Source organism: Coturnix japonica, chromosome 2 (assembly GCF_054131305.1).
Source record: "Coturnix japonica strain WE chromosome 2, WE-NBRP24, whole genome shotgun sequence".
NCBI lineage: Eukaryota > Metazoa > Chordata > Aves > Galliformes > Phasianidae > Coturnix > Coturnix japonica.
This window is the reverse complement of record NC_140664.1, coordinates 100715202-100743172: the sequence shown is the minus strand read 5'-3', so window position 1 is coordinate 100743172 and position 27971 is coordinate 100715202. Positions and strand designations below refer to the sequence as shown.

The 27971-nt window shown below is 38.6% G+C and overlaps 1 protein-coding gene and 1 long non-coding RNA gene across 5 annotated transcripts in view; one reads left to right on the top strand and one right to left on the bottom strand.

The window, feature by feature from the left end:
* LOC107309360 (uncharacterized) overlaps window positions 1–10140 on the bottom strand; it is a 28074-nt gene extending 17934 nt beyond the window's left edge. The window contains exons 1-3 of the long non-coding RNA XR_001553158.3: window positions 9983–10140; window positions 9459–9589; window positions 7799–7874 (exon numbers count right to left, since the gene is read on the bottom strand). This is a non-coding gene — a long non-coding RNA (uncharacterized LOC107309360). The remainder of the gene's footprint in view (window positions 1–7798; window positions 7875–9458; window positions 9590–9982) is intronic.
* LOC107309359 (prostatic acid phosphatase-like) lies at window positions 7725–24418 on the top strand. Of its 4 annotated transcripts, none has more exons than XM_015854078.2 (11): window positions 7727–7919; window positions 9255–9350; window positions 12671–12757; window positions 13355–13507; window positions 15018–15116; window positions 16714–16809; window positions 18770–18902; window positions 19901–19983; window positions 20844–20950; window positions 21401–21570; window positions 23501–24418. In XM_015854078.2, the coding sequence occupies exons 1-10, from the start codon at window positions 7806–7808 to the stop codon at window positions 21555–21557; spliced, it is 1125 nt and encodes a 374-aa protein (XP_015709564.1). In that variant the 5' UTR covers window positions 7727–7805; the 3' UTR covers window positions 21558–21570; window positions 23501–24418. The 4 variants fall into 4 exon arrangements, with proteins under 4 accessions (XP_085394370.1, XP_085394371.1, XP_015709564.1 ...); XM_032442383.2 differs by having other exon boundaries at window positions 21398–21570; XM_085538244.1 differs by lacking the exon at window positions 9255–9350 and having other exon boundaries at window positions 7725–7919; window positions 21398–21570.
* The last annotated feature ends 3553 nt before the right edge of the window (window positions 24419–27971 follow it).

Genomic DNA, 27971 nt, shown 5'->3' with positions numbered 1-27971 from the left:
GAATCTGTTCTCTGGCAGTGCTTCACTCTTCTTATCTTCCATTTGTGCCAACATCTACCCTCAGTCTGCCTCTCTGCAAATGCACTCTGTTTCTTTTCTTGCCCAGCAACGACAAGTTTATCAGTTTCCCCTTAGCTGCAGCCTTCAAATATGTGAAAACTATTGTGTGCCTTCTTCAGTCTAAACATCTTTCAGTGCTTAAATGGTGGTGAACATAAACATTCAAATCTCAGGAGCTTTCAAAATAATATAAACCTTTCATTGTATCCCATACACAAAATTTCATTTGGGGTTGTTTTTTTCTTTTTCTTTCACTTTCTCTATTTTAACAATCAATACAAAAGAATATAGTGAAGATATATCTTTCCTGAAAAACAGAGGAGAAAAATGTATGCTTGAATCATTTATAATGCTGCCCTTGATATTTTGAGAGGAAGCTGATGGCAGTAAAATAAACAACAGCCTCGTCAGAGCTGCAAGCCAGACCTTACATTCATCCAAGAGATATTCCCTGTGCAATAATTTTGTTTCAAAGAGTAAAAGCTCAGTAAATTTTGTTCTTGTTCTGATAAGGGCCATGGGATGTCGCAGCTCTCCCACATTCCTTTGTACATCCTGACTCAGCATTTGAGTCTTAGAGTTGACTGCCTAGAAATTACAGAATCACAGAACCACGTAGCTTGGCAAAGATCAAGACCAAACAATCATCACCTAACACTATAAGCCCACCACTGAATCATGTTCTTAAGTGCAATGTTCCGAGTTAAATACCTCCAGAGATGGGGACTCCACCACTTCCCTGTGCAGCCTGTACCAATGCCTGCCCACCCCTGAAGCAGGATCTTAAGAAGCTTTATGAACAGGTGAAAGTACCAGGACATTTTGTGTCCTGCTTATTCAAAGATATGCCAACGTTGATAAGCAGTGCCTGATATTTTCTTTGCTTCTTTTCCTTCTTTCTGCTCTAGTACATCTTTAAGGAAGAAAAAATGCCCCACAGGTTCTTTCTAATATGCTTATAAATAAATCTCTTCTGCTATGTGATCTTATCTCTCTGTGCATAAACAAACAGGTCTCATACTGGGGGTGGAATAAGATGCCTTGTTTAAAATGCCATCGCTAAAGAGGTCACAGGTTCTAAGCTCACCAGCTTATGGTGATTTGTTTTAACAGATACTCAATACATCTAACCAGACTACCAGAACAAGATTGTATAGTATACAGTAAACATAAAAAAAAGTGTTTACTTCATATTTTAGGGAGTTGCATTTTTAATTACTGTACAACTGTGGAACCTCATGAATAAGAGGTCACACAGGTTCTTCTGTTATGTCTTCAAGAGATAAGAAGATATGAGAACAGGTACATTTTCTACAGGTATATATAGTATGTGTGAACTGACATTGTAGCTTCTTTTCAGGTCACCCCTGGAAGAATTCTTTGAATGCCATAAAAAAACAAACAAACAACAAAAAACAAGCAAACAAAAACCCCACAATTTCTGTGGTACATTAAGTAAAACTCAGAAATTAGATGTGTAGAATAGAAAAATACATATATATATCAAAACCTAAAAAACTAAGGGCACAAAAAATAAACTAATAAACAAAAACCTGTGTGTAAAAGGGAAGAGAGGAAGCTACATCAGCTTGATCCTTGTGCCCAAATTCTGTTTGTTAAATTAATCCAGACTCATCCCTCTCTATGAAGATGTTATTAACTGAGGGTTAATGCTACAGATATGTAAAAAAAAATCACGTTTTGTTTTAACTCTTCCTCTCATTGCTTAAAAAAAAAACAACAGGGCAGCAACTTTAATAAAGTCTCTCTTTTTGAAGAGTAAACTTATAATGGCATCAGCCCTGACAGTAGAAGTTAAAACTATTTCTGATGATTCTCATAAATGCGTCAGTCAGGAATCTACTGCAAAAACATGAGCACACAACACAACGGATAGAAGGGTTTAGCACTAGATGGCAATATACCTTTGCAAAATAACTCTCTGAGGTGTCTACAGATGTATGCAAACATTTTTCTGACATCTGTACTACTACTTGGTTCTTGTGTGGGTTTAGGTATACGGTTTTTATTTGGTTTGTACTAAAGTAAATTAAAAAAAAAATAATTCTTTCATACTACTGCTTTTTTTTTTGTTTGTTTTCTTTTCCATCTCTTACCTTCAATTAAGGTAAAATACCACCGTGATCCAGAGCTGACAAAACAGAAAAGATGCACAGCTTAACTGAAAAGATAAATTATTGATTATTCACTGTGTAAACTGACGAAGCATGTGATGAATCTTGATGAATTCTGTCACGCCTGGTGAAATAAAAATCACAACAAAGCTTGTTTTTGCGGGCTGCCACCTTGCATCTATGGAATCAGAACATGAATTTGATCACTTGGTGATTCCACCACACAGCCTGCCTAGTATTAATGGCCACAGTGCAGTGACATAAAAACACAGTCTTCCATAGCTACAGTTCTGATAGATATTCACTCAGAAAAAGTTTCCATCAATATTTAAATCAACCACTACTCTTTCAAGAAAATACTTGACCAAAACAGATTTGAGATGCGTCATTAAAGTGCACTTGTATCTTAGTACAGAGTTCCTTTCCCTTCCCTTCCCTTCCCTTCCCTTCCCTTCCCTTCCCTTCCCTTCCCTTCCCTTCCCTTCCCTTCCCTTCCCTTCCCTTCCCTTCCCTTCCCTTCCCTTCCCTTCCCTTCCCTTCCCTTCCCTTCCCTTCCCTTCCCTTCCCTTCCCTCCCCTCCCCTCCCCTCCCCTCCCCTCCCCTCCCCTCCCCTCCCCTCCCCTCCCCTCCCCTCCCCTCCCCTCCCCTCCCCTCCCCTCCCCTCCCCTCCCCTCCCCTCCCCTTCCCTTCCCTCACCTCCCCTCTCCTCCCCTTCCTTCCCTCCCCTCCCCTCCCCTCCCTCCCCTCCCCTCCCCTCCCCTCCCCTCCCCTTCCCTTCCCTTCCCTTCCCTTCCCTTCCCTTCCCTTCCCTTCCCTTCCCTTCCCTTCCCTTCCCTTCCCTTCCCTTCCCTTCCCTTCCCTTCCCTTCCCTTCCCTTCCCTTCCCTTCCCTTCCCTTCCCTTCCCTTCCCTTCCCTTCCCTTCCCTTCCCTTCCCTGTACACACATTTCAAATCTTGCAGCATTGTGCTAGGGCATGAACAGAAATCATTCCAGCTGAGCAGAACAATCACTTTAATCACAGTTATTGTATTCTACCTCAAAGTTAAATATAATTATTAAAAATTAAAGAAAGCAGGAACCCAGCTCCCCCAGGTATTCCAATGTATACAAGGACAATAGCTTGATGCTTGATTACACACAGTGAGACTGTTGTTTGGATGTATGTCAGCACCTAGATAGAAACACTTCTGGCTTTAATACAAGATAGACAGGTGTGATGATGGCTATCTGAAAGAAAATGTTCTTCTCTTCCTCCAGTTTAGCATGAAGCCTCTCAGTCCTATACAACACATTAGTAAGTCTAGGCAATGATAGCAGTGTAAAGACCTTGTATTCTGGAAATCTGCTTAAAAACCTTACTACTTTCCTGCACCGGTTGTCTGGTTGTGTGATACAGCCCAATAAGGATGCTTGAAGAAAAAAAATGGCATTGACCACTGCACAGAATTCAGCTTGCATTTCAGTGATGACCTGAAGCCACTGTAAAGTAGTGGACTAATGTCACTTTAATTCCGATGGTACAGTCATCATCTGTTAAGGCACAACTACTAAGCTGCATCCTAATCTGCAAATCCCCCACAACAGCTTTGCTCCTCTTGAGTCACATACTTTCTCATGACAAAGGTGAATCACACAAAACTGGAGATAAAGTGCTCGCATTTGAAAGGAAGAGGCTTTACAATGCAGGAAAACTCCAGATGAAGATGGTATCTGGAATGTGATCTCTTTCTGCATGAACACAAATATCTTTTTCTTCTTTTTTTTTACATAATGCTTTTTCATCAGAACAGCTGGAGGAAATGAATTTTAATGTCCCTCTTTTTCTTTTACTTTGAAGCTCCTGTAAGCCAGTGTAACTCTATCAAAGATAAAGAGCTAATCAAAATCATACTGAGCAAGGAATCAGTAGAAGAAGAGCAGTATAAACCATATGCAGCAGTATAAGGAAATACATGTGGAATAAGTCCATCAGCTTCTGTGTGGCTGCTCTGTATTTCTATCAGAGTAATAGCAAAGAAGCTGGTTATCGTGCAAAAAAGTGCATAATCACAGATTGATGTCAGGAGTGTAGCTTTGGGTCCAACCAGGGAAGGCTTACTGCCTTTAAGAATGACCACAGCCTCACTTCTTACAAGCTTACAAGATTCGATTTGACTCCTCAGGGAAGGTGAACATGCCTCTTTCCCAGTTGTAGAATGGGTTGGGACAATACTGCATGCCAGCACTGAAATCATTAACAGAAAGTGTATATCTGGTTGGGGCAGAATTCTTTTTGAGGTGATGTATAATATGCCCTGGTGACACAGGCATGGTGACATGACTTACCTTTGTTCTCTTAACGTACAGGATGAAAGAAGTCAATGTTAAGCATTAGCCAAACAGAGGCAGTTGATACCTATCTATTTAGATACTAAGAAAATTATTTGGAGTTGGAACCTTTTTGTTCAGGCATTATTGTAGCTGCATGAATGATAACCTCACTGTTCTTTAGCGTTTACTCACACTGTGCAAGCAAGAGATGAACAGGAGTGCTGCAAGCCAGAGGAAACATCCTTATAATGAACTCTGCTGAGGGACAGATACCACCCTGGCCTGAGTGGGGCTGGGGAGAGAAGACACAGAAAAGGCATGGAGGTGGCAACAGAAGTCAACACTGTAAAAAGCACAGAGTCGTGATTTCAACATCAGATGCTGAAGCAAATATCCTACTAGTGTAGCCTGCAGGGAGGAGGAAGGAGAGGAGGTAGGATGGGAAGACTGGAGTCTTTTTATACATACCTCCTTCTGCTCACACTAATTTCACACTAGAGCCTTCTCCTAGCAAGCTTATGGGCATATCTTCAACTAATTATTATCCTCCTCCATTGCTCATGAAGAAGTTGAATGCCAAGGTGCAAATCCAATCCTCTAACTATGTTTAAAAACCAAACAGAATCATCAAGCTTGCATTTAACAAAAGATGGTGGAGGGGAACAAGCATCACATCTACCCGAATACTCTTTACATTGCAGCTTGGGGTAGGGGGCAAATTTTATCGTTTGGATGAAAGCTTTTAAAAACAACAGCACTCCAACTGTGAATCTACTTAGGAACACTGAAGGATCATTAATGAAATTTTGTACTCCCTAAACAATGTCCAAGTTTTGGCAGCATAATTTAACACACTGACTTTTTAGATATCATAGTACATCACACCACAGAAAGTTGTACTTTTACTTTAATAATATTATGTTTAACATGATCTGATAAACACTTTGCCAAGTTCATAGGTAAGACAAGGACATATCATCTACTATAATCTATTTCCCTTTGTACTTTCAGGATAGTCAGGGAGATTCATTTATTACCCTTAGAATTATCTCCTCCTCTTCCACCTTCCCCTGATGCTTTAACTCTGGTTGCAAGCATACTAAAGAATCTGTTATCTTGTCTTTGAATGCAGCTGCAGCTTTTACATCTCTCACCAACTACAACAGGGGACTTCTGCAGGTGAGAGTTCGCTGCCAAGGAAGGTCCACCTCCTGCTCTCTGTAGACTTTCACTCACAGGAATGACAATAAGTGGTGCAGCACAGTATCATTCCACTTCTGTGACCTTCAGCAGGAACAGATTTGCACTGACGTGTTGTACTTTAAAACAACTTTTTATGTATACTAATTCCTACAGAATTAGTAGTGCCAGGATTAGATCAAAGGGAAGCAAATATCCATTTTTACACTAATATTTTGTCATCTCCAAGAGTGATTTCACCTTCTTGTTAAAGAAATCTCACATAAAGTGAGAGACCGTGAATATCTGGAAAAGAATAAAGTAAAACCCTTTTCCTCCTATCACATATCTATTGTCCCTGCTAACATACTATCTGAAGAACCTGCATGGAGTCCTGCAATTCTGAAAACACGAGTATTATTTCCTCACTGGTACCAGTTGGCCTTATTAAAGGGCTTGCAAACAGGGTATTTTAGGGGTGGCTTCTGAAGTCATGTCGCCTATAAGCACCAATGAACATACTCTTTTGGAAGAGATTTTTGAAGTCTGATGGCCAATGGAGACAGGAACTGTATGAAAGGTGGTTAGCTTGAACTAACCAGTTAATCCAGTAATTAAAAAAAATAAAGCTCTCCTCAACGAATGTGGGCAACTCCCAATATTCTATTTCTGCAGGAGTAGGTCAGCCTTCTCAGGCACAAAAGCACAAGTGAAAAATGAACCATCTTGCACCAAGAAAGTCTGACCTCTGAATATCTCATAGAGAAATCTCTTTAGCTCTGACACATGAATGAAGAGGCATGGCTACTTTGGGGAAGAGAACTGATCCCTCCAGGCATCCCATATCTAATGACTATGAAGAAACACTGTGTTATTTGTACTTCAAGCTGGCTTGAAGTTATACAGCTTCTGGGGGTAAAAATGTGATTTTTTTAGCAACATCTTTAAAATTCCTACATACTGGGAGCTTTTGAGCACTAAGGACTCAGCCTCATTTTTTCCATGTTTAATAGGGCTTTTATTAACACAGGAATGTGACTGAATATAAACCAGTAAGCTTGTGAGATCAGTGCAATCTTTCACAAGATTATCTATGAGCTAGATTCTATCTCTATTTAAAATGTACAGGAGAAATGACAGAAACAATACTTGATTTGTGCATGATGTAACAATGAGAGTATTTGCAGCAAGAGACCTTTGAAAATCAAAAATTTACTTAACTGCATGAAATTTTGGAGGATAGCTTTAGAAAACCTAAATTGGCACCTGCTTTGCCACTGGAAACATATATACTACAGAGATCAAAGATTCAGGTTGGATATGAGAAAGCATTTCTTCTCAGAGGGAGCAGTGCTGCAGTGGCACAGGCTGCCCAGGGAGGTGGTATGGTCACTGTCCCTGGAGGTGTTCAAGAACCGTGTGGATGTGGCACTGAGGGACATAGTGGGTGTGTGAGATGAGCTGATAGTTGGATGAGTTCTTAGTGGTCTTTCCCAGCCTTAATGATTCTATAATTCTATGATTCTGGACACATCTTTATTTTTTGCAGTCAGTTCTGGCTTATCCTTGGTCCGATGTAACAAAACACTTCACTTTTTATTCCTGCTAAAGATCACAGGCAAATGTAAGGGAAACTCCAGAGATCCTTCAAAAAAGGACAGTCGTCAGCACCACTCCCTCTCACTTTCCCTCTCACAAACTGTTCCAATCAGACTGTGTGAGCACTGTTACAGCAAGATACAGCACATCTGCAGCATTTTCACTTTTGTGAAGACTGACTGATACTAACCCATATCTTAAACAACAGATGGAACATCTAATTCTTTATATTCACTTATTTTGTGAGTGCCTGGTGCAGGAACTGGTGGGCTCAGAGATTGTCCCATTATACACAGGATTCAGAAATTGAGTGCAAGTGCAAAATACAGTTTTCACTGTATGAATCTGCAGAACAACACTGACCAAGAAGGGAGAAAAGGGAGGAGGGGGGAGATCACAGTTTCAGACTCCATCAAGCACAGCCAACTCCTCCCCTCTCAGCCACATATCTACTGTATCACCACGTCCAGACAGGGGCCTTCCTTGGTGTGCAAAACAGCTGAAAGCTGCTTACCTTCAGGATGAGATCGAGGCAGCTGGTGTGCGGAATCTGGAGCCTGTGTTTCACATTCTGCCTCTTCTGCATCTTTCTTCACCAAACCACAGCAAAAAGAAAACTGAAGTTTGTGTCCGTAGTAAGTATATTGTTATATAGTTCATGGACGGATAGACTTAAAAACCTGTCACTCTTTTTGCGGTCTGGAGTGTGTGTGTGTGTCAGGGGGAGGGATATTTGTGAATATGTGAATACCAAAATGTTTGCTGCATACTCAGAATTCACTACTGCATTGCACAAAGAACAATCCCCAATTACAAATAAGATTTTATAATGTTATCTCTTAATGCAGTCCTGGATGAAAGTAACTTTCTGGATGCCTTTTTTCTACTTAGCAATAGGAGAAGAGTTGCACAGCAGTATTTTTAAAATATAAAATGGGATTTCATATCTAAATTTCAATGGCTTTCAAAAGTACTCTTTGCCATGGAAGAATTCTTACTCTTCCTCTGTTTTCACTGCATTAACCAGCAAATCAGATTTCACTGTGTGAAAGCCAGACAAGCATACATACCATCATGGTACTGAATATACAACACAGAACCATTGCTGTAAAATGAATACTACTTGCAATACTACTTGATGTACTGCTGTTTGTATAAGGCCTAACTGTTGTCTGCTCTGAGTTATCACGCAGGCAATATAAATTATCAGTACATTTTTTTCCTATAGGTTTCAATTAGGGTTTCTCCCTACTTGGAGAAATAAATTAAAAAAATAAATAAATCTGGTGGTAAAATTTTAGGGTGATATAACATATATGTACAAGAATAATGTTGGACAAGGAGAGAATCCATCACAGGAATGAAAAATCTTGATGTACCTTTACAGATCTATCTTACATATGAAGGGAAATTTCATAACATGCTCAGTGCTTTCAAAGTAACAGTTTAGCCTGTATTTAGATGATAGATGACACTTTCATCACCTCTTTTGATGGCTTTTAGAGATAATTTCTGCTAAAATAGAGTGCTTAGCAGCACTCAGCCACAGAAACTGTATCTCCAGCAGTAGTTTGTTTTGCTTCCTTCTGAGCTTTCAGTCCTACCAAAATATTAATGTTCCAATATTCCCAGAAAATTATTTACATGCATCTGTTCCTTTTCTCTTTGTCAGTGCTGTAGCCTGTACCTCCTAAAATACATAAAACCTCTCTAAAATATATTAAAAAAAATAGAACTATTTATAACTTGCAAACTAAAAAGAAGTTACACCTGACTACATAAATCAAGCAGGTACTGTAGACCTAGTGTAGATCTGGAGCATAGATAATATAGCGAATACATTTAGTATCAGTTAGATACAGAATTCATAGATACAGTATTCACTGTCATAGCATATTTGTTGGGTCTGCACTATTACATCCACCATAAAGAGACCTGTAACATGAAGGGGATTCCATCTGTTTTATCAGGTGTTTCATCACGGTGATCATACCCCACAGGAGTTTTTTCCAACTGACAAGCACAAAGAAATTGCAAGGCAGCATGGATACGGACAGCTTACCAAGGTGTGTTTGTTGACATACAGAAATATATTTGTTTTTTAAGCACTTGGTTTTAACTTGGAGACAGTCCCTGTTATGATGCCACACGCAGATCTCGTAAATAGAACTTACCGGGAAGCTTCAGCTATGAATAGTGATATCAAAGACACTGAGTTGGCTGTTCTGGTCCAGCAGCAGGGCATGTTGAGTTGTCTTACTGCAGACCGGGATCTTCTGAGAGGAGCCAGACACTGACAATTCACCTGAGATCAAACACATAGCTTTAACCCAAGGTGGTGAAAGTGCTCACAACAACCCTCAACTTCTGATGGGTAGAAGTGCTTCCCAGCTTGTGAACTACTAAAATCAATATTAGCAAAAGGGTCTCTTATGCTGTATGAGGGAAAGTTGATTTAAAGCTCAGCTGGTTTAGGTGTTAGTGGGATATAAGTGGAATGGAGCTAGCATACCAGTATCAGCTGCTGGTCTTCTTAATTGGCAGCCAGTCAAGCAGTGGCAGATCTCAACTGCAGAAACTGTGTTTCTCCATTAACTGTTATTAGTATTGGATGCCTCTTGTAAATGGTACAAAGGGTGAGCTCCTGTTCTATTAGGCTTCAAAGGAATACAGGGAAAGTAGGGGGTGTTAAACCTACCTCTGCTCTGCTCTGCTCCCATCAGCATTTTCTATTGTGTCTCTGCTTTCATTCCTTTCCCCCCAAGATATAACATTGGCATGGAAAAATGCCCAAGTCATTGGTCCAGGATTGGGAAACCAGGCAGCCTCACAAAGAGCTTTAGAGGTGCCAAAAGCCTGAAAGGACCAGAAAAGAACAGCTATTGTGTGTGCATTCACAGTCTGTGAGCTATGTTTGCAAGCTGAGTGTGTACCTCTGAGAGGCGTCTGCTCTGTAAGTTTGCTCACACACCGGCAGGTCCAGTACAATGTGTTTGTTTCTTTCTCCTGGAAGAACTTGTCACTGGCCAGGTCTCCAACGGAGTCACGACAGAGCAAACTGCACACTGGGCTCCCTCCTCCACTTTGTTCTCAGGAGGACGTACCAATCTTTGAGGCGAGGTCAGACCTGTTTCCTCTTACACCATCTCCCTTGAAGAAAAAGGAGTAAGATCTATGGCAGCAAGTCTCATTATAAGGCAGAAAGCAACTATGAGTGTTTCAAAGGTGGCTAGGATCAGCTTTAACTTAGCTATGACTCAAGCACTTCATATGTATGCGATGCAAGTTCAGCACAGCCTGCCAGCATGCTTCAGGCTATGTAAGCTTTGGGAGGCTTTAAGACCCAGGTGTCAGGGTTTAACAACACTAATTAGACAGGCTGAGGCAGAAACTTAGGATGAGCACATACATACCCTAGGAAACTTTGGATGCACAATTCCAGCAACTGAAAGAAGCAATCACATATGAAGCCATGGGCCATGCCTGGTATTCTGGATAAAGCCCTCAGCAACCTGGTCTGACCTCTGACTGCTCTGAGAAGGAGACTCAACAAGGGGCCTCCTCAAGTCCCTTTCAACCTGAATTACCCTATGATCTTATGACTCAGAAGAGGACTGTGGGAAGTGATGAATAATCACCATACTTGAGATCCCAGTGCAAAGTAATGGTTACATGAGCAAAGTTGAATATATTTCAATTTAGGCCAGGAAACACCAGGTACAAGTAAAAAAGATCACAGTCACGGGACCATTACAGGAACGCTGCATGTGATTCTCATGTCATGATTCTACAAAATGATAATGGTAAGCTGCAATATGTTCACTAAACAGCTACTAAAACACTACTGCTAGAAAATCTGTTTTGTTGTGAGAGTAGAGAACTGCCATCTATCTCGTTCAACATGGAGATTAAGCAATTGACTCAATTTTATTGGTGATTATGTTTCTGAGAATAAGATTTGTGATGGCAGATGACACGTCCTTCAAAAAGACTGCAAGATCCAGTATTTGAAAGCTGGAGACATATTCAGGCTAGAACCAAGAATCAAGAGTTTAGACTATAATTAACAGTTAACATTGCACCAAAATATCCAGGGGCATGGAGAACTTATACTCAGTTCTCTATTCAAAATTTTCAGTCTTTCTGGATGAGAAGATCTTGTAAAAGCCAAAAGTGTAGCTTCCATGTGGAATCTCTGGTGATACTCTGTGGGATTCATATCCTGCACCTGCCTTCACAGGAAGTTGGTTGCTGTGTCTACACCCTACCACTGTGAGCCAGGAACAGAGAAGAAACCAGACAGCTTTGTTAGGACACATCAGTACCTACTTTAAGTAACCCTCCCATCAGCTAACCTTGTTAGTTTGGATAAATAACCGCATGGCTTCCTGAAAAGCAAAATGCAAAACTGCGTCTCTCAGGAAGACATTTCTTGGTGAATGTAGAGATAACCTTTATGGTGAAGCCTATTGTGAATATGGCATTCAGGGAACTAATTAGTAGCTTTTAATTTGGTAATTCTTATCACACAGAAATAAGAAGAACCTTTTAAGCAATCAAATCCAGGCCTTTGCCATGACAAAAAGCCACACCATATAATCTGGGTTCATACATTTAGCAAGCTCTGCCTTTGAACCAGTCAGATATTTTTGCTTCCGTTGCACTGAAAGGTTGTTCTTAGACTTTAGCCCAGATGGTCCTTCCAATTTCCAGATCACTCCTGGCTAGTTTATATACATGTATTTTAGTATAAATACTGCATTTTCCTTTATAATCTCTTTTAAATAATGTAAACTCCCATGCCTCTATAACTAAGTGCTCTAAACCCTTGCCTTGTTTAGAATTCACTTAGCTTAGAATTCAGGCATCCTAGGATAATAAATGCAATCCTTTGCCTACAATAGATGCACTAGGATCATTACAGATATGGTATTTCTTTACTAAGTCCTTTTGCGGAATGCTGCATCTGCCTAAGCTATAGCCAAATGCACAGGGGATTCTGATTTTTTGTCCATTAATATTTGAATCTCAGCTTAACTTATTAAGATGTGAGTTTCAGAGACAGAGAGTAATGAATTTCATTTGCATGCAATCTAGATTGAGTGTAAACATCTTTTCTCTACTTTTTTTTTTTCCTCATGGCTAATGAAAATGAGTATTAATGAGACTATGTTCATGTAGTGAATGTTTCACATTGCAAATAAGTAAATAATAAAGCTGAATTTCCAATACTGTCAACACAGCAACTTTACTCATTTTTCTCTTTTCTTTCCATCTTCCCTTTAGAAATGAAACATTTTATGACAGCTTTTATAGTTTTTGGTTTGTAGAAATATATGCACAGAACACTTCTTGAGGCTCTCACACTATTCTGTTACTTCTACAGTTTGGCATACAGCAACAGTATGAGCTTGGGCAGTATATGCGGAGAAGATACTCCTATTTCCTGAGCGTTGTTTACAAACGGTCTGAGGCAAGTACTGGATCTGGAAGGGATGTTTTTTGAAGACATTGATAGGAATGCCTGGATCTGTGAGAATCTGAACTTGGTACATTTGGAGGTAACCTACTGAACTGAGTGTGATTTCAAAGTATCCCTGAAGCTGTGGCTCAACTTTGAGTGAGCCTGATGGTAAGCTGAAAACCATGCACAAGGTTTTTTTAAGGCTGTAAGGCTCAGATACCTCACAGTTGTATGACAGAGTATCGGTGTTGGAGATCTCAAATCCTACTTTTCCATTTACAGCACAGACAGAGCTTAGTTTTCATTTCCAGTTGCTCAGTGCATCCATGATGTCCTAATTCATTTGGTCAAATGAAGGTAGTCTTATGTTTTTACTAGGACTCCTAAGGGAGCAGCTGCCAAGTTGCAATTCTTCTGTCCACCAAAGTTTTATTCCAAGGCCCTATTTCAGCTTCTTTCTTTTTCCCTTGTTTCTTTCTTTATACCACTCCATTTTAATGCCAACTTACTCAGCACAATTCTCGACCCCAGCTTTTCTACCAAAAAAAGAAACTTAACAGGAGAGATTACCTTAAATAAATACATAAAATCCCTTTCTTCCTTCAGATTTATGTCCAGAGCACTGATTGTGATCAAACACTTATGAGTGCTCAGGCAACTCTTGCTGGGCTGTATCCACCAACACAAGGACACATTTGGAATCCCAGAATCCTTTGGCAGCCAATTCCAGTTCACACAGTGCCACTGTCAAATGATAACGTGAGTAAAAACTACAAACACTTGCTTTCCCGTGATCATCAGTAGAATATCTAGCATGTGAGATATAGGAGCCCGAAAAAGGGCACAGCAATAGCAATGAAAGCTATATTAATTACAAACATCAGGAAGAAAGGAATAATATGCTGAGTAGAAATACTGTCAAGAGTTTCCAGGGGAATGGACTTAGATAGACTGAGTAGAGATAGAGTTCCCCATTTCTGTAAAATCTGTCTTAAAGAGCTAGGAAAGATAAGGAGCATACAGTATAAGTCCCATTATGGAAGAGGAGGTTTACACGTATTTGAGATCTTGTGGGCTTAGAAATCTAGTTAACGCAATCTGTGACAGGGAATTTTGTTGAACAGGGACATGAAGCATCGGTTCTCACCTCAGAGTGATGACAGCTTGAATATGGAAGATACGGAGACGTATGTCTTCCTGTGCATGCAGGCAGATTGGAATAGAGTCAGGAGATGCTCTGACACCAGCACAGATGGTACTACCCCAGCAAACACTCAACATCACCTGGTCAGCATAAACACCACTGTCACACTCAGCAAGCAGGTACTGCACCTCACGCCTAGGGGATCAAATAAACAAATCAAACAAGTCATAGTCATAAATACAAGTTGCCTATTTTTTTTAGTGCTTGTCTTATGACTACATTCATTTTTGCTGCTTACACATATAAGATCGAGACCACATGTATCCTTCTACCCTAAACAAGTGTCCCTCATTTATTTATTGGTAAAGCTATGCCTGTCCATGAACCACAGTTATAATTCAGAATTTCTTTCTTACCTTCTAGAAGACATAGATTATGTTTCTAAAAAGACTGAGGAGCTGCTCTGAAGCTTTCTCAGTTAATTATCCTTTCAGGACTCCCAAGTTCTTTTCAAAAGCACTTTTAACTGCATGACTGTAGAAACAGGAAAAAGGACAAAGAGCATATTAGAGAGAAAAAAACCCAAAACACTAAGAATATTTCAGTGTCAAAGGAAAGATGAGTTATAGAAACCTTGCCAGTTTCTTTGATTTAGCTGAAGTAAATGGAACTGCGTTGTCTACTTAATACAGCTGAGTATGCACAAAGACTCTTATTGCAGTCCACCTGTTGCGCTGTAATTCATAGTAGAAAGGCAGTGGTATGTTTAAAGAAAGACTGAACACAGTGAGTGAAATCATCCCTGGGGAAGCCAAGCACAAAGCAGTACATGAGGGCTTGTGTTAGTCTTCTGTCAAGTGACAAATTCACTCTTCTGTATATGACTCTTTTACTTTGATCTGCTGAACCTGCTACTCCTCTAAGCATGTAAAGATTATTTTGTAAGTAGTCATCAATATGACTCTTATGGTCCTGCAGATGAATATCCAAGAAAACAACACTCCCAAATAATTTTGCAGCTTGTTTTAATTAGTGCAGCCAATCAGGACAACAGTCTTAGAAGGCTATGTTCAACAAGAACAAGAAGAATCTTGCCTAACTAATGTTTTGCAATTTCATTTTCAGTTGCTTCATGTACCTTTCTCCCACTGCCCAAAATACAATGAGCTTCTGAGAGAAACCTCTGCATCAAGAGATTTCCAAAAGCAGCTTAAGCAGTACAGGGTAAAGTATTTTAATTTCTGTAAATCTTCCATTTAATATGTACTACTTTTGGCAACATTATCTAACAAGTATGTTTAAAAAATGGCAATCAACATATATATAGATACATAATCTAGAAAGTGGGCGTATACGACGTACCCAAACTACAATTACAACATTATGAACCAGCTAGACTGAACCATCCCCACCAACTGAAAATGGCAAGTCATAGAAAAGATAAATGACTGACTACCTTCAAAAAGAAAACATGACACCTACCTTCTAGTAGAGCACAGAAAACAAAAACTCAGATCAGTGCTTCACTTCAATAATTAGCTCTATTCAGTCTATTCATGTTAGCAGCTCCTCTGATGTTTCTGACTATGTAACTCCTTGCCAGTTCAGATGCTACCACAAAATTCTCACTGCTCAGTTACACCTTTTTTTTTTTTTATAATAGTCCCAGTGTTTTCCTCAATACCTTTTCATGCCTCACACCTAATGTCTTCATTTAGATACTCACATTACATTCCTGCATCTGTGATATATCCCTTCCTTTCTTTCACTGACATCAAATTACTTGCCACAAGTATGTAATCACTTCCATATTGTACTGCAAATTTCTTCTTTATGGGTTTAATCAAAATGGCATTATTATACTCACCTGTTTTCCTATTATCTTTAACCACCTAAACAGCCATCTGGCTCTGCATTTAGGTATTACAATCATTTGAATCAAAATTCCCTGTTTTAGCAAATTTACGGTAGACCTCCCCGCTACTCAAGGCCAATGTCAGACTAATTCTGTTTATCACACTTCTACTGATAGGAATTCTGTCAGACTTCTTCATACATCTGGATCCATTCTACCCACTTCTGAACATTCCCACCAAGCATAAACTATTCCTGTACTTCAAACTTAGATTACCATCCTTATTGCAGATGAAAAGGCTGTATTCTCTTTTCAGCCTAAAAGAAAACTTTCATTTCTTTTCTTCCCTAATAAAAACTAGAGGTATAAATTAGCATATTTAAATTTTCCTGGTTTATGCACCCTCTTTCACTGACTGATATCATAATCTCGCCAGTATTACTATGTAATCCTATGTCGTTAGATCGCTCCGATCAGTAGGTGGCTTTAGGACTAAAACAGTAGTAGGGGTTGTAATTAAGACAGGTTCCAAGGTAGGAATGAAGAAGCCACGCATTTGACAACTTAAGAAACAACATGAAAGATATAGGAGAGAGCAAAAATGGCTGGGAGAAGGACCAGAAATGAAAACCTGTACCTGTGATGTAGAAGCGGGAGGGAGGTCATAGCTAGAAGGTAGGATGATAGCCAGGTTTCACAAGCTCTTAATAAATTTTTGTACAAGTATTGATTTGGTGTCTGCCAGATGATTATGAAAATAGGTAGAGCATGCAGGATGTAAAAGGATCCACTTGAACAGGTTGTAACTGCCTGCCTGTGAGTTCCACTAGACAATGGCACAGTGCTTAGGCACCAAGCGCAAAGACCATCTTGTTTCTAAAAAGTACTGTGTACTGTAGACGTGTGTAAAAATGATGTAGAAAGGCCCTGTGTGCAACATACAAGTTTCCTTTTTTTGTATTCCAGTCTTTTCTCAAGTTTTTAGCCTCTCACACTGGATACCCACTGAAGAAACTGAACAGTGAAAGAATTTTGAGGATCTCTGACACTTTACAATATGAGGTAAATAATACAAAGAAGAATCACCAAGGTTCAATATAAATGCTTACACTTTATCAAAACCAGTCTTAGCTTTTATTTCTGTGATTTGAAAAACCTCAGAAGAAAGAGAAGATGCTTCCAATTCTTTTGAACCACAGACAGTTTTCAGCTCCTTCCTCAGAACACTCACCCAAGATCAAATTCACAGCTGAATATCCAACTGTGACTTTATGAGGATGCTGTGGGTCATCCCCCAATGTAACGAATCCAAACCAATGGCCTACCAAATGCAATATCTTGTCAGTGATTGCACAAGTAAGAAAATTTGTGCTAAACCTTGGGAGCCTGTTCCAAGCAAAGAGACCGTGCACATCGCAAAGAAGCGCAGATTTTACAGCAAAGGGGATGTTTTGGTACCCCACAGTCATGGGTATGTGGGTCCCACAAAATGGTATCTCTGACTGGAATGTGAAAAAACTTTGAATGCTCTAAATTTAGCAACCAGCCCCACTTTGTGCCACATCCGAGTCTTGACTTATGTCAGCTGAAGCAAGTGAAAATTGCATGTTTTCTTGTGTTAAAAATGTCATTGATATTGTTGCAGGTAGAGCAGTGAAGTTGACTGCAGTGCTAGCCAGGACCTGAGTTAAATGAATGCATTTTGGTGTACCTCACTGTAATTTCAGTGAAGTCACCTTTTCATATTGCCCAGATTCAGGACAGCTCAGGACCTCAGCATTTAATGCCAAGTGTTATATCATACTGACAAACCCATGCCACTACAGAAACATGAAGAATTGGCAGTTCCCAACAGTGAGCTTCTTAACTGCTGGAAGGCTAAACCAGTTGGTTGGGTTATTATTTCTAGTGTTAGATAGGTTGAGCCCCAGGCTTTCATATTTCTCAGTGAAGACTACAGAGATATAAATTTAAGACATCTGCCATTAAAGTAACTTTTGCCCTCTCAAGTGTATAAAGAGAGTTTTTCCATTTTTCCATTTTTTGTAACAAAATTAATGAAACGACAGTAGCATACATCTCTGTATTTGTTATTATTGGCTAAGCGTCATCTGACTTGTAGACCAGGGTGCTTGCTTGCCAGCAGCATTATCTTAAATAGCATAGAAACAAGAATTTCTTTTTTTTCTCACAGCACAGACGACATTTGTTAAAAGAAAAAAGTGACCTGAGCCAATCTAACCTAATTGTTACATTGTTTCACTTATCTAATTAAATCCTATCTTTAAGTAGTTGGCTCCACCTGGTGAGCTCAGCCCTCTGACTCAAGTTCATAAGAAATAAGGATAACAACTTTAAACAGGAATTCAGAGCAGTAGAAACCAGGAATGTTGGCATGTATTATTTCCTTCTCACGGTTACCACCATTAATTTATCTTGGGCTGTCTCCCAAAACAAAAAATGAACCCATTATATTCTAGCTAGAGGACTGCATCAGCATCCAGCACAGTTGGAGTAAGTAGGTGTTCTATACTCTATAGGCATAAATCATTCTCCACTACATCCAAATTACAGCCGTATATGTTCTTACTTAATTTCTGAATCTTGGTCCAAAGGTGCCAAGCCTTAAATCTTTATATCCCTATAGCATTTGTTTCAGTAAAGATTTCAGGGTATATTCCAGTAGATGGTTGAAGAAGAATCACAAGGTGAAATTTTTGTAACTGACAACTGCATTAGCTGTTGGCATAAATAGTGCCATTTGCTTTTTATGTAATAATAGTTTTCAGTATTATATTTCCTCCTCTTGTTGAACACTGCCCTTCAGATTTGTTTTAAGAAGTGGGATGTCGGAAATAAGAATTCCACAGCTGTCTAAATGCAAAATACAGTTATTATAAAGAAATACATTATTTGAGAAAAAATATTCGGAATCTGTTCTATTTTGTACCAAAATAAAATTAAAAATAATTAGCAGTGGGAACCAACAGGAAAATCATAATGTTTTCTTTCTTCATTGTAGGATATTAACAATTACACTTTACCTGCTTGGGCTACTCATGGTGTCAGGACCAAGCTGATAAAGCTCTCAGAATTGTTACTGCAGGCGGAATTTGGGTTCCACAAACAAATACAAAAATCACGTTTGCAGGGAGGTAAGCCAAATTCTAACCCCACTTAAAATCAATAGCACAGTGGGAAAGAAGAAAAGGAGTGTAATAAACATGGCCATAAAAGACACTATGACCTAGACACTGGCAATTGGTACTTAAAGTTTTTGACTAATGAGAAGAGAGATGGTAAGGATATGAATCAAAAACATCCTAATTCAACATTAATCAGGAGATATCACTCTGGTTATCTTGTATAAGAAACCCAAAATCATACACAGATGCTTGCTGAACCGAATCAACTCTGAATTTAATGTAAGCCAGCATGCTTAGCATTCAAAATATTATCTGTAATAATCTCCAGAATGGTAATTTTGCTCTCTAAGTCTTTCTTATTTTTTCATTACTGGGTATATGAAAATGAGAGTATTCTGGGCTTTATTATTCTGATTAGGAAATAGTTGCTGAAATTTTAAGATAGATAAAACCTTTTTAGTCACTTATTTGTCTTCCATTCATCCACTGACAACTTTTTGGCCTCATTTTTGCTTTATATTGCCACTCTACAGTCAGGTTCTGTGAGCTACAAGGAGAGCTCACATATAAAGTACAGATTAATTTGTTTGCCTTTTTGGAGCTCCAACATACAAAACTAAGTACAAAATTAAAACCTCTCCTCTTGCTATTACATCTACTAATTGCTATTAAAAAGTATGCCATTAGATGAAGATAATAGGCATGTTTCGTTCTGCTAGCATACACTTCTCTTTTTTTAGTATTTTAACTCCTGGAAGATTCCAATTTTATGCTAATGTTATTATCATTGCTATAGAAGTTATTAAGAGGTCCCAGACAAATTTTACACAGATTTAGATCCACTATTCAGATAAAGGATAATATCAGGGTGTTCTGCACAATTCTCTAAACCCAGTGGAATAACTCTGATGCAGTTAAAGACAGATTGTGTTAAAATATTACCAAGTGATCCAAGCATTAACACAAAGCATCACAATCACTGTTGGTGCTTCTCTATTTTCTTTCAGGTCTTCTTTTAAAAACTATCCTAAAGCATATGTCAGATGCTAGAAAGTCTTCACACCATCAAAAAATGATTATATATTCTGCGGTGAGTCCTTTTTTTAAAGTTCTCTTTCTGCAGTTATTAAGTGCAGTGAAAGCCATGTAGCTTCATTTCCTGCATGGAATACAGATACAAGCACTTCTGTTTAGTTAATCTTAGATACCACTGGATTGTTTTCATTCTGTAGTGAACGGAGACTACTTTGAAATCTCCATTTTTCACCTGATAGCATAGGTTATTTCAGTACAGTATTGTTTTGATTCAGCAGAGAACTGAAAAAAAAACCAAAGATAATTTAGAAACATAACACCTCTTTCCTGTGCCTTTTTCAGATGTAGAAGTTAACAGCAACAACAAAAAATAAAGTTACAATTTGTTCTTTTAGAAGATATTATGAAAGCAGTTACTCAACAGTGACCTTATGTTTTTGTTTAGAATGTGCAGACGCTCTCATAAGGAAATGAAATTCTGAGACTGCTCTGAGTAAACAGCCTCTATTCCTAAATTGCTTTTTGAGCATGAGCTGTATAATATATCACCTAAAGACCTTTCAGGCTTCAAATTCTGTTTACTTAACAAGAAAAATCACCAGTTATTTATTATTAAAAGAAGTTTTCTCAACCCCCTTCTAATTTCAGTACGACCTACAGGTGCCTAATACTTATTAATACTGAGTTATATATACTTCATACATTTCATTTGGTGCATTTCAGTTGGTACAGACAGAAAAGGACAGTACTTGTTAATCACCGCAGAAGGCAAGTATTAATGAAGTCACTTAAGTAATATTAAGTGTACAGATAATGTAATAGACTTATTATTAGGTAATAGATACATGCAGTGATTTTCAGTAGCCCTTTAATGTTGCTTTGTTGTTGTGTTTGTTTTTTTTTTCCTATTTACAGCATGCAACCACCATTGTTGCCTTACAGATGGCACTCCATGTTTTCAATGGGAAATTGCCTCCTTATAGTGCTTGTCATTTCTTTGAACTTTACCAGGAAAAAAATGGGCAAGTATCTGCAAGCTGTACCACTAGCATGTATTTTTTTACTTAAAGAAATGTATTGCTACCCCAGTCAAACTAAACTGGATGCACAAGGTTCACCACACACAAAAAAAAAGATCATAGATTGATTTTAATTATTATAATCGGACTCAGTTTAGCAGTTATTGACAGCAGCAGAATCACATCACTGAAGCCTAAGATCTTTCTCTATTGCTCCAATACAGTTGAGGGCTTAAATCTACCCTCTTTATCTTTTAGCTCCTCAACTCTCCATCAGTAAGACAGTCTACATGTAAATTGATACTAACTGTTTATTATGATCTCTTCAGAGTATTAATGATACATATTATTAACAAGACAAATAATCTTCATCCCAGAGTATAACGACTATGACGTGAAAAATGTGGTTTCGCGCACCTAACTTTATTTTGATCATTCTGTATTTTTAAGCAGGCAATACACCATAGAGATGTACTACCGGAATAATACTTTGAGAGATCCTCACCCTCTTACTCTCCCTGGATGCAGTTTTCGCTGTCCACTGGAGAGATTTACTCATTTGGTCTCCCCAGTCCTTGTACAACATTGGACAAAAGAATGTAGGGTGTAGGACATAAAATGGGGTAAGTTAAATGTTTAGGGGACAAAATTTAAGACCAAGAGCTTATTTGAATCTTTTCCTTAACAATCTGGTCTGAAATGAAAGAAAATCAGATCCAGTAAGATCAGATCCTTTTCCTTTTCCTTTTCCTTTTCCTTTTCCTTTTCCTTTTCCTTTTCCTTTTCCTTTTCCTTTTCCTTTTCCTTTTCCTTTTCCTTTTTCTTTCCTTTTCCTTGTACTTTTCCCTTCCCTTTCCTTTTCCTTACCTTTCCTTCCCCTTCCCTTCCCTCCCCTTCCCTTCCCTTCCCTTCCCTTCCCTTCCCTTCCCTTCCCTTCCCTTCCCTTCCCTTCCCTTCCCTTCCCTTCCCTTCCCTTCCCTTCCCTTCCCTTCCCTTCCCTTCCCTTCCCTTCCCTTCCCTTCCCTTCCCTTCCCTTCCCTTCCCTTCCCTTCCCTTCCCTTCCCTTCATTTGACTTATCTTAGTGCAGTCAAAATGCTTCCAGTTCCTGAAGAATCACATCCAAATGGACTGAATTGTGCTAATTCATTCTACCAATAGAGTATTAGTCCAAGCTAATTACCATCAACATGCATTCTCTTGATTTTAGAAGATATTCAGAGATCAGAACAGATTAATATTGAGTAGTATACCAAACTAGTACTTACCAGAATGTCAAACATACATATACACTTTGGCAGTACCTTAGTAGATTGGCTGTATCTCCATACTACATTTTCTAACTTTCCTTTTGGAGTACTGATGATGGGGGAAACCCAAATGTTTAGCCTTCAAGTTTAACACAAGAGTTGAGCATTGTTTCAATTCCCAGATTTTCCTTCAGTAAAAAAAGTTAAATGGCTTTTACACCAAATCCAGCATCACCACCCACAACCACTTTCATTGGTAATCCTGAATGCTGACAACACATATCGACTAAAATAAAAATATTTGCGTATCGTGATATCAAAAACTGACTCTTGCCCATATTCTATCCTGGTTCAGTATGATTCTGTATCAGTAACTGATGGAGTCAGCTCCTAATTTTGGAGTTCATAACTCTTTTCCCGCAGGAAGTTTTAGACATGGGCAGCATCTGCAGTCTCCTGGACACTGCCCCACAGCCTGCACAGCACAGCAAGGTCTCAGAGGGACCGTTTCTTGCTAAATCAAAGTGAGCAGTGAAGAAATGTAGTACTGGTTCTTATCTAATGCATCTAGGCTGGGCCAGTCGGTGTGTAACACCAGGAAACTAAACTGAGCTAAACACAAAGAGTGTATAGATCAGATTTACACCTACACTGCACAACTGCAATTTCACTGCCTTAACCAGTTTCCAACTTTGTCAAAAATTGTATCAAATATTGTCCTTTGCTAATGTAACTGTTAGTACTTTAACTGTACAAGCATCTGAGCATTTGAGGAACAGAAGGGTGTGATTGAGTTCAAAAAATATTATATAATTATTCTATGTGGAGATGCCATTTCCCAAACATGGAGTTGTTTCCAAAATATGCTTAATTGAAGGCTCATGGAGATGACTTATGACCCCAGTATAGGGAAATACAGGGATTAGTAAAGCATTGCTAATACAGGTCGCACCAGAGACCAGTAGCAATGTTTGAGAGTGGTATAAATCAGAGCCACGTTCTTCCACGTGATGATGACCACAGCATGGAACATAGGCAGTGAAGACTGCTCAACATATTTGGGAAGGAGATAAAACATTTCTCTGAACTCATTTGTTGGGAAATTTTCAGTGTGGATCAGCTCACAATTTCAAAAGACTTTTCCTACTTTTATCCTACTTCCATCCAAATGGAAGCAAATCTGTCAGCTCTTCTGTACTTAGTATGACCTACACATTTCTTCAAGTAGTAGTGATATATTTGGTGTGTCTTTGGAGAACAAGGTTATATGCTAAGAAGGATTCTCTCATTTTGTCTTACCTTTAGGTGATGCCTCCAGGAAATTCAAAACAGCTTTCAAAACAGTTCCTCCCACACTGTGATGTTACTACAGTCTGAAATTTCTCATTAACTTCCATCAGTATGAACAACAGTCTCCTGATCTCTATCAAAGGAAAAAACATTCATCAGTACAGCAAAACAAAATTACAGAAAGAAGTAATTTACCTTTCCTTAAGAGTAGCTTTCTTTTATAAAGGATAAAACCCAAATGTATTCTGCAATTGAGTATTTTTTTCTAGGTTTATTCATTGTAAAGTGATTTGACAGGACTGATTCAAGAGCATAATTTAAATTATAGTGCTTTGAAGGGCTATAGCTTTAACATAGAGCAAAACTGGAAAATACTGCTGAAGGGATGCTGTTTCCTTATGAAGACTGGGACAATGGTGAGGGAGGCAGTGCTCCAAAAGGAGCCAGCAACTGGGGAGTCATTCCAGTTTCCCCATACTTTATATTATTCAAGAAATTATTTTACAAAAACAGATCTCAGAAGCTACAAAAATAACGATAGAGGCTGTTTACTTAGTGAATACTTGTCTTTCCTTGTGTGCAGGGAGTGGGGTGTGTGGTGTTTTTTTCTTTGTCTATATACACAAATATTACACATGTATACAGGAGGAAGGTGAGAGTCATGGAAATAATGGACCATGGGGCTACACCTAAAAGCAGCCTGCAAACAATCAGTCTGGCTGTCATAAAGACTTGGCAGGCAATTCGTTGACCCATCATGGCTCTCACATACTGAGTCACTGTGTCTTCTCCCAAAAAGAGAGCAAGGCTAAGTGTCAACTGTGAAAGAAAAATCATTTGTGATTTCAAACAGCTTTACAAACACCTTCCTTTTGTTCTGTTACCTCGATAATGTACTCTGCTCTGATAATATAAAGCCTGTGCTTCAGAGAATTTTGTCAGACCATGTTGTTCTTAACATTAACAAAAAGATCCTACTGACAACACAAAAGGCTCCGCAGCTTTGTGCTAGTTAAAACATGCACAGTGTGCTGGGCAATAATTCATTAGTTTTATTTTCTAATACTCCTATTGCAAAAGCAGTTTGTGGCATTACTACAAACACTGGATTGGAATCATCTTTTGACAGTACAAACTTTTGACAATAGTGGACACTTCTTTGCCTGAAAAACTGGGATTGTTTTTATTTCCTTACAGAGGATATATGAAGCTTTTTGCCCACAGGTCATTTCAAAGAGAGAGAGTGTAACAGATGAAAATGAAATACAATTTTGCCATTCCTTTCTTTGGACTTGAAAATGTATGTCCACTCTTAGAACTACAGCATAAGCAGGTAATAAGCTACAAAAGAATAAAAAAATAAAATAAAAAGGTCTCTTTTCCCTCTAATAAGAATCTTAAGTTTCAGAATTCTCACTGTTAAAGCCTGTTCTCTGCTCAGCAAGGCCCAAGCAATGATTCCTGTGCTTTCTAAGCTTCCATACAAAGCAGTTTAGGAAGAATTGCAGTTAGATTTCATAGCAAACAGGTTCAAAAAAATACAAATAAAAATAAATGACTGCCTCTAGTGAAAAAAGGCAACATCTTTTATATCCTTTTAGATGCAGCAAGTAGATAAGGATATAAACATTTTCTAACAGATTGGCACAGCCAGTTGTAGCTGCTTCCCAACTCAAAGAAGAGCAAGTTTTGTTTTTTTTCCATATTGCCTCAGTGTCCATAGCAGATGCTGGCAGAGAGCCTTCCCAGATCTGGCCACTCTCACAGAAGAGTTAGTGTGAACTCTGATTCATCACAAAGCCAACACACCTGGCCAAAGCTGACCATCACACTTCCTTTAACAACAACAACAGCAATAATATTTTTTTTAAAAAGCCAAAGAAAACCAATGAGAGAGGAAAATGTAAGACCCCATAGTTACAAGATCATAGCCTTGGATTCTAAAAACAAATTTCTAGGCACCTTTTCTTCTATTTTGTACTTGTTCCTACTTCTTTTTCTGAAGCTGTGTCAGCTTAAGCTGTTTTCAGTGTTTTATTTGCCAGATGTTTTTGAGTGGAAGATCAAGAGCTGTAAAGGGGGACTCATGCTTTTCCCACCAAAGGCAATGGTAATCTTCTTGCTGGCTTCCCAGACCTGAACAAGTCTCTTTAGCCTACAGTTCATAGTTCCTCCTCCCCTTCCTTATCCAAATCCACCTCTCAAAACTTTCAGAACCATGTAAACACCTTTCTTCTGTCACACACTTTTGTCCCGGGATGGGGGAACATGGATCTGCCACCTGGATCCAGCACTTCCCTTCAGCTATGGATGTGCATCCCAGCTGAGCCAGCTACTTGCAAAACTATGACAGAAGGTCCTCCTTTTCCATTACATCATTGGACCATGTTTAATTCCCTGCTACACGACCTAGTAACAATGAATTGAGCATTCCAACTTCTGTGGAGAAACATTAAACATCTAACATATACTGATCCCTGGATGCAGGGAGCAGTTTCCTATCTGTCTGTCTCCAATGCAACAACTTCCACCTAGTGCATGCCTGGGCTGTTCTACACTAGAAGCAGTTACCTAAGGTACATTAAAGTATATGTACATTATAAATACAATATAAAGTACATTAAAGTATATTAAAGAATGAGTTCTTTTGCAACCAGTCTGCTTCAAAGCCACTCTAGCTGTGCTTCAGCAGGCCTTCAAGACAGATATGTACTTTTAAAACAGACAATTGTGCTCAAGCCAATTTCACTAAATACCATAATTTAATAATTATAATATATGCCATGGAGCCAAATTAGCATATAGATTATACAAATAGTTTGACTCCATTTACATTATGATGCTTGGACAATTTTAATGACTAACTTCAGAATAATTTTTAAAGTTTTATTTTGAAGCTGTCTAAAGCACAGTAAGAATGGAAGTCTGCCTATATCCCAAACTGGAATTAAAATACAAGACAAGTAACTAAATTTACAAATGAAATACATACTTACAGATTGCCTGAAGGACCCCGTCTTTAAAACCACTGCACAGAAAAGAGGCTCTTTTTTTCATTTTGTAATGTGCAATGATTTTTCTTAGGATATGGTGCCCATTTTCTGGTGATATTTCTGCTAATACATCCACTAGCAAAATAAATATGCTAAAAGGAAAAATGATGCCACACAAAGAAAAACTTTATCATATGCTTGATTTCATGTTGAAATGTGATGTTTAAAGCATTGTCAGCAAAGACTTTCTACAAAATACAGCTATTCTGTATTGTTCTGTATCATTTCCTGAATTATGCCATCCAACACCACAAATATATATATATATATATTTGTTTATTTCTAAAGTGAAGCTATCATATGGTTTCTGTAATAATAAGATTCTCGGGTTATGGCTGCTCACCTTCATTGGCCACAGTCACTCATCACAGGAACACAATGAAACAGTAAACCTTATGAAACTCATGAGTTATGAATTTCCTGGCAAGGGTTTACAATGGATGAGAAAAACTTCTGAAAACCAAGGAGTCACTGATCCAAAATGTTTAGGATCCAACTACTGAAAAATCTATACAGATGAAAAATTAGGGCATCCTATGTTGAATTTTGAGGTGTTAAAATATTCTAAAGAAAGTGCCTTTTTTTGACAGCATTCTTAAATAATGCTGTAGGCGATCATCTTATATTTATTTTCAGGAAGGTGAAGTAATCAGTATTCAAGTATGAATGACATTCTTGCCTATTTCCTGCATAGGCACCATCACACCAGGAGAGACCAAAGATGACAGGGACAAAACATTGGACAGAAATAGAAGTTCAAGTGAGTGCTGAAAATTGGGTATGGATAGAGAGAAGGAGATGGGGAAGTCTGGGGGCTGTAGTCCTCCTCCCTTCCATCAAGGGAAATGGACACTTAAAGCCAGTCACACAATTCAGAGAAGAGAGCACTTACTTTAGGCTTAGTGTAGTTTAGGGCCCTAAGGACAGATATTCTGGTAAATGATAAAGTACCTGTTGAAGTGAAAATATGACTCCAGAGAGCTCAACAGAAGACTCCGAGACTGATTTGAGAATGACAGGAATGGTATAACTCAGACAATACATGGATGATTTTAACTTTCAACATTTATGGAACTATTTATAGGTCTCTACAAACTGTAGTTTGTTTGCTTCAAAAAGCTGTGTGTCTAGAACTAATGTCATTCTTAGTCTTGTTTTATAGAGAGGAATTCAGGAGAGACAAGCTGAGCAATCTGCTCAAAGCCACTGAGCGTCAAAAATGATGTTCCTAAATTAGTAACAATAAAAATGTGAGCTCCAGGGCCTGCTCATGAGAAATTTCTTTGGGAACTAAGGCCAAAAAATGAATTTGGCACAATGGAAAAGAAAAACAACACACTCAAAGAGCAAATAAACTGCTGAGGAAACAGGTTGAAGAATGTAGTTTCTCTAAGACTTACTTAACTATTTATGTGATAGGTGAAGTCTTCTTT

What these genes read in the sequence shown, in the direction of transcription:
- LOC107309359 (XM_032442383.2), top strand. Translation starts at nt 7,806, where the DNA reads ATGAGATCGAGGCAGCTGGTGTGCGGAATCTGGAGCCTGTGTTTCACA. An exon ending in TGCCACTGTCAAATGATAAC is followed by an intron (nt 13,508 to 15,017) that starts GTGAGTAAAAAC and finishes TTTCATTTTCAG; the next exon opens with TTGCTTCATGTACCTTTCTC. An exon ending in AAATGATTATATATTCTGCG is followed by an intron (nt 19,984 to 20,843) that starts GTGAGTCCTTTT and finishes TCCTATTTACAG; the next exon opens with CATGCAACCACCATTGTTGC.